The sequence below is a fragment of the Oreochromis aureus genome, linkage group 18 (assembly GCF_013358895.1).
Source record: "Oreochromis aureus strain Israel breed Guangdong linkage group 18, ZZ_aureus, whole genome shotgun sequence".
NCBI lineage: Eukaryota > Metazoa > Chordata > Actinopteri > Cichliformes > Cichlidae > Oreochromis > Oreochromis aureus.
The window spans coordinates 9,361,044-9,376,756 of record NC_052959.1 but is presented as its reverse complement, the minus strand read 5'-3'; the positions used below and the strand labels follow the sequence as shown (position 1 = coordinate 9,376,756).

The 15,713-nt window shown below is 39.8% G+C and overlaps 1 protein-coding gene across 1 annotated transcript in view; it reads right to left on the bottom strand.

The window, feature by feature from the left end:
• Nucleotides 1–6,019: 6,019 nt before the first annotated feature.
• slc1a7a (solute carrier family 1 member 7a) overlaps nucleotides 6,020–15,713 on the bottom strand; it is a 40,140-nt gene continuing 30,446 nt past the window's right edge. Inside the window, exons 9-11 of the mRNA XM_031754840.2 lie at nucleotides 12,286–12,420; nucleotides 11,992–12,091; nucleotides 6,020–6,664 (exon numbers count right to left, since the gene is read on the bottom strand). Coding sequence (XP_031610700.1) covers nucleotides 6,398–6,664; nucleotides 11,992–12,091; nucleotides 12,286–12,420 — 502 coding nt within the window. The 3' untranslated portion in view covers nucleotides 6,020–6,397. The remainder of the gene's footprint in view (nucleotides 6,665–11,991; nucleotides 12,092–12,285; nucleotides 12,421–15,713) is intronic.

The following is a 15,713-nucleotide window of genomic DNA, read 5'->3' as shown; positions in this document are numbered from 1 at the left end:
TGTATAATTTACCATATTTCTATTTCATGATGTATGAAGCGTGTAGAAGAATCTAAGATGAATGAATTATGCAACAAAAATAGCATTTTGTTATATAAGAAGAGAATGATTAGAGCTGGTGCTGATACTTTCTACTCTGTCTCTGTATGTTTAGCAAAGGAGGTGCACGACAAATCTACTTGAAATACCTTCTCTGTGTATGCAGTTGTATCTGAGGTTTAAAAAGTAAACCGGTATATGCACTAGAAGAATATAAGGAAATAAGGGATTCTTAAACTTAAATCATACTGAGCATATCCACTCATTCTGTGTCATCCACACACTCATGCGTTTACCATCTTTCCACAAAAAACGAACAAAGGAAATCTGCTTCTGTATTTCTGACCTCGTTTTCTCAGCCTTTGTCCTACTTCCCTCTTTTACACCCCCCCGCATTTGTCCATTTATTTTCAAGTTGATCCCGACCTTTCCCCGTTGGCCTCCCTCACCTCCACCCACCACAGCGTGCCTTCTGCCAGATCCAGGCTGTTCCTAATTGCTCATATCCAGCCAACTTACTTTAGCCCCCCGCCCCACCCAACACTGCCTCTCTGCCAGGTGGCTGACTCGCCAAATCGTTCAGCTGCTGCACAAGCTGCATAGCCCCTCCTGTCCTGTCTCACTGACCGATAGCAGTGGGCTAATGGATCTTTAGGTGGAGAGTGAAAGGGGTGGGTTTAAGCAGAATGGTGTTAGCTGAAGAAGTTAAGGCTTGTTTTTTTCCTTCAGTAAGGAAATAATTGATCCATTTTACTTGTTTTCCATGGTAGCCTAAGCATTCTGGTCTCCAGTTCATTACTTCTTTTTATACAGGTTAGAATTCCTGGTCAGTTAATGCAATATTTTTTCTTAGAATTAAAGCTTAAAAAAAAAAAGTTAAATGCACTATTATGGAAGATTGTATCCAGATTTGATTACTACTCAAGTATTTATGGAGCCACATGTGATAAAGCTCAGTTAAATATACTCATGCATCCTGATCACTGCCCTTTCAGTCCATCTCTGCTGATCGTTCGTTTGGCATTTGCACACAATTCGTGTAATTTGCTCTGCAAGGTTGCCTTGGTGATGCTGTTTTAGCACCGAGCGCTGCTCCAAGGCTGCTCCTGTTGCTCGTGCTCAGAGCATTTTCTTCAAATCAGCAGAGTATAAAGTGAAATTACATTGTGTAGAGGACTTCACGATCCTCACGAACCTGCTCCCCGGGCCTGTAACCTTCAGTTTTTTCCCCCCGATGTAGAATCTCTACAGACAATCATTGTTTTTGATCATTAGTTTTGAATGCTTTGAAGGCAAGTAGATAGGATTCAAGGTGATTACTTACAAACATTTGATTCTGTATGAAACAGGTAAAGTTGGTAAATTCAACAAGTGGCATTTTTTTAGTCGCTACACAATGTAAGTAGCTACACCCAGGGCTTAAAATGGGATTTGACACATATAATTTGGTGTAGCAAAGCAGCAGCGAGACTCACTTAAAAAGAAAAAACACATAAAAATTTCAATAATAACTGTGAGCAATAATTGTAATACATGAGAACTGTATATGAGCTTTCTTGACTGCTTACCAACTGTATTCAGTATAAAGGTGGAATTATAATCACACTAAAAAGCCTCATCAGTTAAAATACATTACAGCTAACAACTGCTATTCACGTCTTTCTAAAAGCATGTCCTATTGGTCGTGAGCAACCTTAGAAACATCTCTGGTCATTTATTTGGGCAATCTTTATAAAGAATAATAAAAACCGCCTTTCATTTTAGTGGTCTGTTAGACAAGCTATTCACTTTATGCTTCAGCTACTTGCTGAAGAACCCCCTACTTGATTGACATGTGGATGTTTGAAGTACTGACTACATAAAAGATGGTTGTAGCCGCATCATTGACATTACAAATGGATTTTAGACTCTATCTTGAAGCTTCAAATTTAGAATTTTGGCTGCTGCCATGTTGAGGTTTCTTTTGGAACCAGTTGTTAAGGTGGAATGGTAATGCAAACTGTACGGGTTAAGTACACAGAGACAATTAGTACTGACTAACAGACTACTGAAGCACAACCTTCTTGGTTGGTCTGTATCACACAGTAAGTCATAACCATTAAATATGTTCCAAAAGGCCATAACAGGCCTCATCCAATTTAGTGAATGAGGCCAAGAAGACTGTGGTCAGTCAATTCAACGACACCCCACACTCAGATATCCAGGTGGATAGATTAAAAACAAATCACCCCACTCAAGAGCCAAAACAATATTTTGTGTCAGGCTTTAAAAATTGTGTTTTGATGTTGTAAACCTGGACATTTTAACATGGGAGTCTGAGAAGTGACTGTCTTTTAGAACCAGCCTCAAGTGGGACATCTACTCTATGTCCCACTTGAGGCTGGTTCTAAAAGAGAGTCACTTCTCAGACTCAGTTTTACAGTTTTACAGTTTTTCTAACTCCATATTCTCTCAATTTTTCATCTCCACGGTTACCCCGTGGACATGTGGAGACTGTGCAGGCAAAGGCTGGGATGATTTTTATTCCTTTGGAATAAACGACGTCAAACTGCAGCATATTAAAAACAAACTTGATGTTATTTTGCATGAATCCACTCATATAATTTAATTACTCACTAAATGAAGAGGCCGGACCATCAACCCGCCATCCCGCTTTAAATCATGACTACACCTCCACATTTTACCACACTGTCATCAATTCCTAAAATTTGGAAGCTGTGATTTCCTGAGCAGGTGCCAATGACTAGAACCTCGGGGAGCGACATCCGTCTCATTTAAAACTCTGACATCTAGGGTCAGCTCGCCTCTTTTGGTACTGAAGTGTCTGGTGTCGTCACGGAAAAATGTGAAGAGCCCTCTTCAGAGAAAACATTTTGGATTCTGTAGAAATCGGCAAAGGAATTTAAATGTTTCTCCCAATTATTTGAAATAATAAGCTGAAGTACATTTTTTCCCAAAAGACGCATATTTCATGCAGTGAAATTTATGTTGAGCAAATAATTGAAAAAGTCATTTTCCTCTGCTTGTATTCAAGGATACCGCACTCAGTTTCAAACAAACTTTCAATGTATAGCTTAAACTCTGTTTTGCAAATCCTGTGCTACAGATAATTAATTCTTTACTGTATTAAAGGCCTAAAAATGCTATGCTTGACAGTCACTTGAGAGCCTTGGTGCACATCAATATGGAGATTTTAGTTGAATCTCAATAAGCCCTTTCTGCTCCCAGTTTGTCATGAATGAGATCAAAGGCCTCCAAGAAGTTCTTCTTTTAATGTTGCTGCTTTAATGCTGAAGCAGGTTCAGTATTTTTCAAACAAATTACACTTAGCAAAGTACTTTTCTGAGCGCGTGCGATAAGACACATTTATAAAGTTACTCCCAATTAGAGCAAATTGTAAAAGAATCATCGCTTTTACAGCACAATTTATCCTTCAAGGACATGTATAATACTTTTTGAGTGTAAGTTAGGAAACTCTAAGAAAAAAAGTATATATTTTTCACGTATATTTAACATGTAAATAGTGATATATTACTGATGTATGTGAGTGGTATTCATATAATAGGAAGGATTTAATTTCCCACTGACAAGGGCAGACATTGAAAAAAACAAACAAACAAACAAAAAAAAACAAGGCCAGAATATTCCTGTTGAACATCCCAGACATCCAAACTCATCTCTGAAATAGCGGGACTTCCACGGAGCTCCCGTTAATTTAAGAGGATTACATTTCAAGGAGTAGAAGAAGTTTGATGAAAACTTCCTGTCAAATTTGTGCACATGCACAAAACCAAGTTTTCCTCTCTTAGTTTTTGTCAGTGTGATAAATAAAGGCCCAGTCTATCCTTATTCGACAGGTCAGTTGGAAGGTAACGTCAATCCAGCACCTTGTATAGGTTTTCTATTAGTCTGATATCTGCTGACTATGAAGGTCTTAGCACATGATTTACATCATATTCATACTCAACAGCCTTTCAGTGAGTCCTTGGTTATTCTCAGCCTAGAAGAGATCGATCTCATCATACTATTTCTTCACAGGATAAAACTGAATAGTTTGTGGACCCTTACATAGGATTCTTTTACACGTGTAGGACATTTGTTGACTACATTTTCTACTTTTATGAAACAATGCTTCATTTTTAAGAACATTTTCGGGCTTTGCAGGGTTTTATTTGGTGGTGTCAATAAACGACAGATGGGATTTTGGGTAGAAAGAGGGGGAATGAGATGAAGCAAATGGCCTGGGGCTCCAGATGAAGCCAGGCTACTGCAGTTAAATCATTTTTACTTGCAGTTTTCAGTCCTTGAAGTACCTGAATGTTTTTTTAGTAGTCCTATTGATAAAATCCAAAATACCTCACATCTGTATTTGTCAACAAATAAATCAGGCAGTGCTGTCTGTCTATATTTTTGAATATATTTTCCCATTTCTTTTCCATTTTACAGAGTTGGTACATTTTCATAAATAGTGGACTACAGTGAAATGTTTCTTTAAAACATATACAGAATGGCAGCCTTTGCGACATATTGACATGATAGTAAAATCTACATTTTCCTTAAACTTTAAATACCTACATGTACAGCATATATCACATAGAAAGGTCATTAGAGTATGAGCTGTTAACTTGTGTTGATTTGTCTCGGCTGTCTGAGCGCACATCAGCATCGCGCCGGTTCCGGTTGCTTCTCCTTTGGTTGTTTAAGGCAAAGAGGGAATAATAAAGTGGGGTGCAAAGATAAAGTGGCGTGACTTCAACATAAGGACAAACACTCGTCTTTGTTTTCAGTGCGATCTCCATCACCGTTCTGCCTTGAACACACACCACTGGAGGTATGAGGCAGAGGACCCACTTAGGCTAAGGACAACAAGGCAGAGAAGAGTAGTGTAAGGAAAGTTGTGGCTAAGAAAATATGGGAAAGTGAAAAGAATCACAGTGTTTTTTTGAGTTTTTTCTTAAACTTTCAAATAGACATGATTTAAGTGGGGGTGGGGGTGTATTTGGCCTTCTTCAGCGCCTTCTCCAGTAGGATGTGCTCAAAACGTCTCACTTATGAGGTGTCCATGAGGTATTCTACTCAGATACTAAAACCACCTCAAATGCCTCCTTTCAGTGCAGAGGAGCAGTGGCTCTACTGTGAGCCTCTACTGAATGAACAAGTTCACTGGAGGAAGCTCATTTCCACAACTTGTATTCACAATCTCATTCTTTTGGTCTCCACTCAAAGCCTGTGGCCATAGGTGAGTGTATGAGCATAGACTAACCAGTTGATCAATAGCTTTACTTTAACACTTAACCCTCTCTTCACCACACTAGACTATCACATGTTTTGCATCACTGCTGATGCAGCATCAGTCCATCTGGCAAGCTCGTGTGCCATGGCCTCAGACCTGTAGGTGCTCATTTTTTCCACACTCAGCTGTGACCTGCCCTAGTGCATACTGCAGGTCAAGGCTCGAGGAAGCCATCAAGACCAGGTCATCTGTGATTTTCTATAAAAACCAAACCACCAAACCTGACACCCTCAGCTGGGTATAGAAATTATGATTAAAAAAATTATGAACACTGGGAACGAGCCCGATTGCAGTACACGGAACTAGAAAGCCCACCAACAGCCCCCTGATATCCCATAATCCCAAAGCACCCGTCACAGTCAAACGCCTTCTGTGGTTGAGCTTTATATTTCTAAAATATGGACTTAACTCATGCATTTGTGCGTTTGTCTAATAGCTATAGCAGAACAGTTTTGTTTTGTTCCGCTGTGTCTTTTTGTGTTGAAAAATGTACCAAATGGGGAACTTTTTGCCCTGACTTATCATAAACAACACAATGGTCAACAAAAAGAAGAGAGAAATGTAAAAAAAGAAAAAGAAAACCAATATTGTGCTAAATACAAACCAGATCAGAAAGCATAAAAAGAGACTTAAGTTGATGTCCGTTTGTTTTTTGTCTGCAGTCCATGGAGGAAAAGGTGCCTTTAAATTACACTGGATATAAGTTGGTTGTGTTCTCCATATGCAGTCCTTTAAGACTGCTGATCACAGTCAGTCCTCACACAGGATCTGTTCTTGATTTAAAAGGTCCTTCAGAGTAGCACACGGCCACTGCTGCTACCCAATATATGTATATATCTGACAAATATGTACACACACAAACAAACAATCAAACGTGGGTCATCATTTGGGTTGTGTAGGAAAAAAAAGTCTTTTTTTCCCCCATGCATACATCTACTCATGGCTGCGCTCACTCGAGGGGATAAGCATGTGAACTCGGTCACCTCAGCTCTTTAATGCTTTGTCCTCTCCTGCTGGTCCTGCAGTCATGGATATACCGGTAGACTCTGACAGAGCGATCATTTTTTACACATTAGTCTCCAGCCCGTTCATGTCAATGGAACAGTGGTCCTTGTCCCTGTGTTCTCTCTTGTGGTGAGAGGCGTGAGCGTGCTTCTTCTTCTCTACAGGTCGAATCCCCTCCTCCAGCTGGATCAGGCGAGCCACGTCAGGGGAAAGGTGGTCCTGCTTGCTGCCCGGTGGAGGCGGCTGGTAGCAGCCGTTCTTCTGGTTCTGGTAGTTCATCATCTGCTGGATGCTTATCATGGGTTTGGTCTCACATATAAGAGGCACCTAATGGACATGAGAATGAACAAAAAGAAGTGTCAGAATCACTTAATAAACAGGCAACACCCACGAGGACTAAAAAAAACAGCAAATTAAAATTGTGAATGAACTGAGTTTTTATGCAACATAAAAGGATTTTATGGTCTTATTGGCCTTATTCGGCTCCCCTCACCCCCACCTGGTCATGACAGATGGCTGCCCCTCTCTGAGTCTGGTTCTGTCGGAGGTTTCTTCCTGATAAGTCAAATTAATCATTCTCACACAACAGCTGATATATCCTGGGCAGTTTAGGGTTCAGGGTCTTAGAAGAGCCAGGGATTGAACCCTTTCAAATTATGAACAATACACTCTTTATCTTGACCACAGATCCTAAAAGGTGCATACAGTATGTACAAAATTTCTGAGCCACCCCTCATTTCTTTTTACTTTGTTTCCAGTGGTTTTGTTTAAGTGGTCTTGAAGAATAGTTCTTCAGGCTTTCTGAAGGTCTTCTTTGACTGTTTTTTCACTCCTTTTCAATCCAGTCCTTATAGCTGACCATTTTCAATGGATTCTTTCATTTATAAGCCACTTAACACAGACTCATGTATCGTTTAAGTGTCCTGTGGACTGGAATCCTGTGCATTCTGGTCCCTCCCAATGAAAGATACTAACATCTTCATCTCTGCCACCTCCAGCTCAGCCTTCTGAGTTTCTGGTTTTTGTGCCAACGTCTCCAAACCATACATAATAGCAGGTTTTACTACCATATTGTAAACTTTCCCATTTACATTTGCTGCTGTGCGCAGGTGAGAGTAGGAACTTTAGAAAAAGAGACATGCTTGTAGAGTGACAAAGTAAAATAAGATATTTAAAGAAAGACGTTAGCAAAGAAAGTTGGTTAGTCAGGGAGATGACGTAGACAGGAGTACTGGGAGGCTGGCGTGTGGCAAACACAGGTGGCAAATGCAAAGAAAAAGGCTTATAGGGATTTTTATGTGAGGCTGGACTAAGGAGAAAAGGACTTGTATCGACTGGCTAGATGGAGAGATTGTGCTGGAAAAGATGTGCTGCAGGTTAGGGTGATTAAGGACAGAGCTGGATATTTACTAATGAGTGAAAAGAGTGTGTTGAGAAGATGGAAGGAGTATATTGAGAAGGTGAGTGCAGAGGATTAGTACGGAGGAAGCGAGGGCAGCTATGAAGAGGATGAAGAGTGGGCGGGTGGGCAATAAACCCATCCATGACCCAGCGTTAGTGTTCTGGCTTAGGGAAAGAGGTTCTTGTCTAATATTTTATGGTACTTGGCCCCTCACTGTGGTGTAGCCATCTTATACTCTCAGCAGAAAAACAGCCGTAAAGCATAATGTTTCCACCTCTGTGCTTGACTGTGAAGATGGCGTTCTTTGGGTCATACTCAGCATTTCTCTTCCTCCAAACATGATTGGTGAGTTGATGCCAAAGAGCTCGGTTTTGGTTTGATCTGATCATTCAGATGTTCACTGGAAAATTTAAGACAGCACTGTGCATGTGCCTTCTCGAGCAGCGGGACCTTGTGGCAGAGATGTCCACAAGTCTTTGAGGGGCAAGTCTCAAGTCTCTAATGGATGAAACTGATGTTCTATTGTCAGATAAATACCAACTAGTCCCCCCTATAACAATTTGTAATGTGTTTTATGGCTTGTGCTGTGTTGATGCACCTCAGCATTTAAAATGATGAGAGCGTACTCACTTAAGAGGGCTGTTGCAGTTGAAATGAATAAACACAAGTAAAGCAAAGTGAAAAACTGCTCAGTTGAAGTCGATAAATTTACATTTTAAACTTTATTGCTTGTTACAACCGGATGCAGGATGTTAACTAACCTAGTTTGTAGCTCAACTTTCTGATTCATAGGCATCTCTTCACCTCACTAAGTGACTGACCTCTCAGAGGGCCATTTGAGACGCCGTGTGAAGTTTGACGTTGTTGAACCTGCATCCGTTATGTTAATGCAACACACTTTGCAAGTTAGCGTATGCTCGCTTCCAGTCTGAATGAAGGAAGTGTACCCAAATTTAATAACAAATGGCACAACTCCAGATGTGCATCCCGCTGCGGCCATGGCCAGTGGTTTGATTCTGTGGTCGCTCTAAGCTCTGGCTAGAAGAATGCATTATGTAATGCGTGATGTATGAGTAGTTCAGGAGGCACGTACTTTTAATTATTACCGGTAATAGTCTTTGTCGCTTTGTTACTGCTATCTCTCCTTGAGTGTTGTTTGAAAAAAAACCCATTTTAAAATCTTTTGTATGAAAAGCGTCTGGACTTCTTTAATATCTTACTATATGTATGGACAACAAAGATTTAAGAAACACTTCATTTATTTTACTGTGTATGATGCAACTGTTGGAAAGGGTTGCGTAAAAATCTTCATGACATTTAGAGTCCTTGCAACGGATTAATTTAAAAACAAAAATTCACAAATTATTAGCATATTCAGAACATTTCCTTAACTAACAGAGACAAATGCACCGTCTCATGAAACAATGTGCAACTCAGGGCTGTGGTCTGTCCCTTATTTACATCTTTTTACATGGATAAAAAATGGTTTTCAAGACTTGAGTCCCAAACCTTGAGTCTAAGTCAAGTCTGAAGTGTGACTCGAGTCTAAGTCGCGATTGCAAGTTGCCATCTCTGCCTTGTGGGCACTGCAAGATTGCACTCCATTAGCACCAATGGTGTTGCTGGTGACTGTGGTCCCAACTGCCTTCAGATCATTAGTTCATTCATGTAGTTCTGTACTGATAAACCACCTTTCTCATGATCATCCAGAACCCATCAGGCAAGAGCATGGAGCTCCAGACTCAGAGTGATTGATGGACATTTTGTATTTCTTCAATTTGTGAATAAATTGCATCAACATTGGACAAAGGATATTGAAAAGGATATTAAAAGAGAAAGACCACAGAGATGATTCATCAGTGTACTGAAGGAAAACATGCAGAGGGCTGGTGTGAGAAAACAAGATGCTAGGGACAGAGTGAGATGGATGCAAAAACACACAATAGCACACTATCAGTTATGGATTTGCCTCCACAGAGGCCAGACCTCAACATTATTGAAGCAGCGTGGGATCCTCCAGACCAGGGGTCGGCAACCTGCGGCTCTGGAGCCGCATGCGGCTCTTTAGTCCTTATACTGCGGCTCCGCGTGGTTTGGGCAAATAAATTAGAAGTATTTAGCTGAAGTGTATTTTATTTATGTTAGTTCTTTTTAACTCGTAGTTCTAAATTGGAAGATTATTGTGACATTGAAATATAAAAATAAAATTATATTCTATTATTTATTCATCGCTCAAAATAAGAGTCACACTCGCGGAAGCCGGTATACCCGCCTAAACGCCGTGCATTTATCGAGACTTTCAACCCCAGGTAGGCCAATTATGGATCTTCGGATCCACATTATGTCAGCAGCTGTTCTCCACCGTGAACTATGTTAAAGACAAACACCGCTCACGCCTGACAGATGACAGCTTACAGTCCTGCGTAAACTGACTTCGTATAGCCCCGATTTGCGGACTCTGTGCGCAGAGGTTCAGGAGCAGAAGTCCCATTGTAAACAAATCACGGCAGACCCGACGATGTTTCCATGAGCATGCTTTTGAGCATCTCTTTATTGAGCACTTTTCACACACGGTTGCTGTACGCATACAGCCGGCTGTAGCTTTTCAGCTCACAGCCCGACATCACCACCAACAGCACAACAGCACAGATAGCGCAGACGTAAAGGCAGCGAGGCGTGATTGCGGGTGTCGCAGGTGCGTCCGCCTCCCCTGCAGCGGCGCTGCAAACCACGCCCCGCCGCACGCATTAACCAGGTAAAATACATATTTAGGCAGAATTTTGCAAATATCTATTTTTCATTTTTCAGCAGCATAGAGCTTTTTTCCAATTATTTTTTAAGAGTCAGGTCAAGGCTCCAACAGCCCAAAGGCGATATAAGGGTGGCGGCTGACAACAGTTTTTGTTTGCTACATGGATCATTTTAGTTCAGTTGGGTGTCTTTCCTTTTGTTATATTTCTTTAAGAGTTCAAAATGTGTTGATTACATAAATATAATTTAATTTTCTCTGTAGCACTTCATGGATTTCATAAGCAGCACACCTTAGTTGTTCACACAAAGCATAAAGATAAAAAACAATATATACAATGTTATCTTCATTTTAGATGTCAAAAAGTATTTGCGGCTCCCAGTGTTTTCTTTCGCGTGGAAACCGGGTCCAAATGGCTCTTTGGGTGTAAAAGGTTGCAGACCCCTGCTCCAGACAAAGAACCAAACAAGGCAGAAACATCCAAAGAAGAGTTTTGAATGTCCTCCAAGCCTAGAGAACTATTAGTGAAGACAACTTAAAGAAAGCTTGCCTAAGAGAGTTCAGGCTGTGCTGAAGATGAAAGGTGATCATACCAAATATTGACTCTTAAATCATTAGAAGTATAAAAACTCCGCCTTTTCTTCATATACTGTATTTCTATCTGTTTTTGTAAATGTTTTAATAAATTGGTTCACCTTTTTTTTCATTTTCCTGCCAAAATAAAAAAGAAATGAGGGGCAGCTCAAGATGTTTGCACAGTAATCTGTGAATAGCAAGTCATTATTGCATATACTCTCTCTTAGAGTTAATGCATTGACAGCTATGACAGAACTGGCTATCAAATCTACTTTCTTGTTGCTTGTTTTGCTGCCCGCCATTATCAGAATAATAATGTGCAGACTAATAATAATCCCCGATTGGCTCCCTTTAGTGATGGCAGATACAGTAAGTACATTTTAGCCTATTATTATAGTAAAATGCTGTGGTTATCTAACATGTTTTTATCCATTATAAATGATTTTTTCATAATGTTAATACACTGCTAATATATAAGCTGAGTCATCTCTCTCTCTCTTGGCCCTCTTTTTACTAGATCTGTGATTTATTTAGCCTTGATTATCCAACAGAATTTGAGGAAGTGGAAATTGGTGGCCAATCACAAATAAAAGTTGTGTTTTGTTTTTGTGGTTTTGCGGCCCTATTCCTCTGCTTCCAATCTTTCTGCTAAGAAAAGCTATCCAGGTGCAATACGTAACCGCATGAGAATAACATCTAGTTTTTATTTTCATACTTTCAGCAAGAAAGTAAATAAAGGGTAAATCTGTTGTACTGTTTTTGGAGTTTGGAGTGTACAGAAAAGGAAATATTGTCACATTCTGTTTTCTGTCTGTCTTTCAGAGGAAGACATATGCTGCCATAGTTAGATCAGGAAGACCTTGAGAAAACAATGTGGGGATTGCTTGCAGCATCGAGGTCCGCTGATCTAACCTTAGATGTTCTCACCTGCTCTCCCTCTTTGACAAAATCCTTTCTGCAGATATGAGCCATGATTCCTGTGGCCAGAGCGTCGCCCATCACATTGACCATGGTCCTGAATCGATCCCTACACGACAAAGTCAAAAGTTATTCGCAGTGAAGACTGATGAAGACCGTGGTTTATACACCCTATAACAAGTTAGTGTGTATTCCTGATATTTTGCTGATTGTTGCTTTTTTCAACCTCTGTGCAAGAAGCTAAGAGTTACTGGTTGTTAGCTACGATGATTGCTGTTAGAGAAAAAATTAACCTTTACTTACAAAGCCCAGTCGACAGCAATGATGAGAGTGATGTCATCAGTGGGCAAACCCACAGAGGTCAGCACGATCACCATGGTAACAAGTCCAGCCTGTGGGATTCCAGCTGCACCGATGCTGGCGGCCGTGGCAGTGATGCTGAGAGAACAGAGAGAGAAAGTCGGGTAGGTTTATCTTCAAAGGATATACAGGAACACGTCATATACGACCTCCCTGAAATGAAGGTGCAGATCTGTTTGTGAGCTCTGAAACCGCAGGGATGGAAAAATAAGGCGGATATAGGGACCGGGGAGAAATATAATTCTGAAGTACTCTAATACATACATCATGTGCCATGCATAACCTTTTTGCTTCTTCTTCAGTGCAGAGTGCAATATAGCTCTAATTACTCATCCATATTTACTTGGCAGCAGCAGTTTCAGCAGATTAATATTTTGTCCACAAATACACACGATCAGCTTATAAGAAGGGCATGAACTAATTCAAAGCTGGTGTATGGTAAGATAATTTAAATATGCGTCGCTCCCCTAAAACAGTGTTTGCTTATTTTCTACTCTAGCATGACAGATGCTGAAAAGTGGCATGACATAAACATTTCTGTGAACACTGAGTCCTTGTTTTCAGATGTAGACAAATATAGGCTCCAGTTTTCTAGCTTTTGATTTTTCCGAGCAACAGAAAAACTATCCCAGCACATTGCTAGACAGCATAACCACTTTCTTAGAAAACTGCCTCCACCTCCAGCTTTTTTTTTTTTTTTTTTGCTTCTAACTGACTCACTTTAAATTAGATCACTAAAAAGGTGAATATTTTTTCTATTATTTTTTTCTAACAGAACTTGTAGCAGTCAAGTTACATTTTCTGGGGTTTAGAAATGAAGCCAGAGCAGAAGTGTGAAAAGCAACAGTTACTGAATGGCCACTTGAGGCTGCCTCCAAAATGAGTCAGTTTACATGGATATCCATGTTGATATGCCCGACTTTACAACAGTACAAAACTAATTTGTGGTCTCTACAGTTGATTCCCACTCATTTGAACTGGCTAATTTCTACTTTTATTAATCTTCCAAATAAAATACATGTTTAGAGTCAAGTACAAACGTGGTTTTTGCTTCTATGAATAGTTTTCTTCTAGATGACTCTGGTGTGAAATGGTCACTTTGACTCATGTGTCCCAGCCAAGTCGCTGTAGCACAGCGGATTCTGCTGGGCCTCACATTTGTGGCATTTTATTGCAATTATCTGGTTTTACAATCATCTTTTACCTGTTTGATGCAGATAATGATAATGATAATAACTATGTGCTCAGTTTTCAGTCAGTAAATATGATAGTATTTTAGTAATATTTTGCTATTACTTGGCTCTGATTAACCGATATGTGTGCACATGTCTGTTGCACCTGCACAGTTAATGGATTTAGCTTGCTAACCAAACTATGAAGCATTAGCTGATATTGTGGCACTTAACCCTCCCGTCCCAATGTTGCAAGTTTCGGCTCAGAGAAACCAACATGGTGGTGTCCATAACAGTTACATTACTGGTTCGAAATCAGTGACTGGCATCGTGGTGACTATGTTCATCTTTAATGTACAGTCTATGGTTTAACCAAACTGAATATAACAGGAGGTTAATCTGTGTTATCAGCGGGGTTATTACAGTTAACCTAAACTGAACTAAAGCTAAATGTGAAAAAAACATTTAAATTAACTAATGTGGTAAAAAGTAGACTAAATTAAAAACTTCAAACTGATACTTTGTTACAAAACAAAGTATAACAAGAATACAGAGGATGTTTTAGTATTTTTGTAGTTTAGTGAAATTCTTATACAACTTGCCTGATGAGGCTTTGATGGCCATTGTTATTGAGAATCTGGATGTTGATAACACTGTGACTGTGCTTTAAAAAGTTCTGTGTTTTTATTGGAACATTTTACTAAGTCTTACCTCTGACATATGGCCGCCATACAGTAATTAAATACACTAAATTTAACACTGAAACTAATAAAAAGTAAACAAAAACGACAAAAACTATGTATGTTCAAACAATAAAAAATAAACTGAAACAAGAATCATGTTAAAGTTTTTACAGTATCTGAAGATCCCAAAGGAACATCAGAACTTAAAAATGTTCTGGAGACCCGTGTACGTGACTTCTTGTCATGATTACAAGCTTCTCTTTAAAGCCTGTATATGCTCCCAGTAAGAAAGTATCTGTCCATGCTGGCATTCACAACTTGTGTTGGAGCAGAGGGTCAGAGAGATTCGTCCATTCCTGGCAGGCCACGACAAAAAGCAGGTACTCTTTTTAAACTATTTATACGCAGAGAGCATCTTTCCTACCACCCATTTTTTTCAGCTCACAGAGAAACAAGCTTAGCTGCGTCTCATCTGCAGTTTTGGGGTTGTATCTATGAAAAATAGCACAATCTGTCTCTACTGCAACCATTTAAATGCTGCTGTACTGCTAATCCAACAAAATGATATATTATATAACAATCTTAATTGTAGAACTACATATTTTAGTTATGTAAAGTTTCAGATGCCTTGTCCACTACTGTGGAGAAAGAATTAAAATATTTTGGGACAGTGACGGTTTTGTCCAAGCTTCTGGACTTTTGAGTGCAATTTGACAGCTTTCTCCTGGAAAGAACAAGAGGTTGGGGTTCAGGTTGGGCTAGCATGCAGATGGAGCAGCTACGTGGTCAGTAGCCAAACGGCACGGGAACAGGATGCAGAGGGGGAAAAAAATATTATAATTCTCCGTGACAAGGGAGCTGAGTAATACAGGTCATATGGGTTTTACTGCCAAGGGATTATGAGGGAGTGTGCACAGACTGCAGCCATGAAGAGGTCTGCTCTTAACATTATTACAGTAGGACATCGATTCACAGGAGGGACAGGACGTTTCCCTTAGCCCGAGCCTGGGGGGGTTGGTGGTGGTTTGTTTACTTTTGACTGAATATTACAGAGCTGTGGTGTTGGTGGGATGAGGCCTGTCAATATTTTTTCTGTCTGTCTGTCTTTCCCCAGGGCTTCCAGACTGATTTAGCAGAAATCAGATCAGACTAAGAAGCTCACATGAGGCGTAATCTGTGTGACATTTACATATATGTGTATCTAGTAAATCCCACAATATTTTTATTAATTCAGAATTAAACTGAACGTGTGACGTTATTATTCACATGTTGCAGACAGAACACCAAAAACATGCCTGCTGTTCATTTTTCACCCATATAAATTTCTCCCCGACTGCTGAGATATACATATCTCATTGTTGAATGTAACATATAAAATTCTGTTTTATTAAGAGAAATTCAACTTCTTAACATGACTTTGAATTATAGTAAGACAAGAAATAAAGTAAGTGGTTCTGTAGTAGCTCTATAATTCCTCCCAATCAGTGCCAGGCTCCCAGTTACAGAGTTAATTATC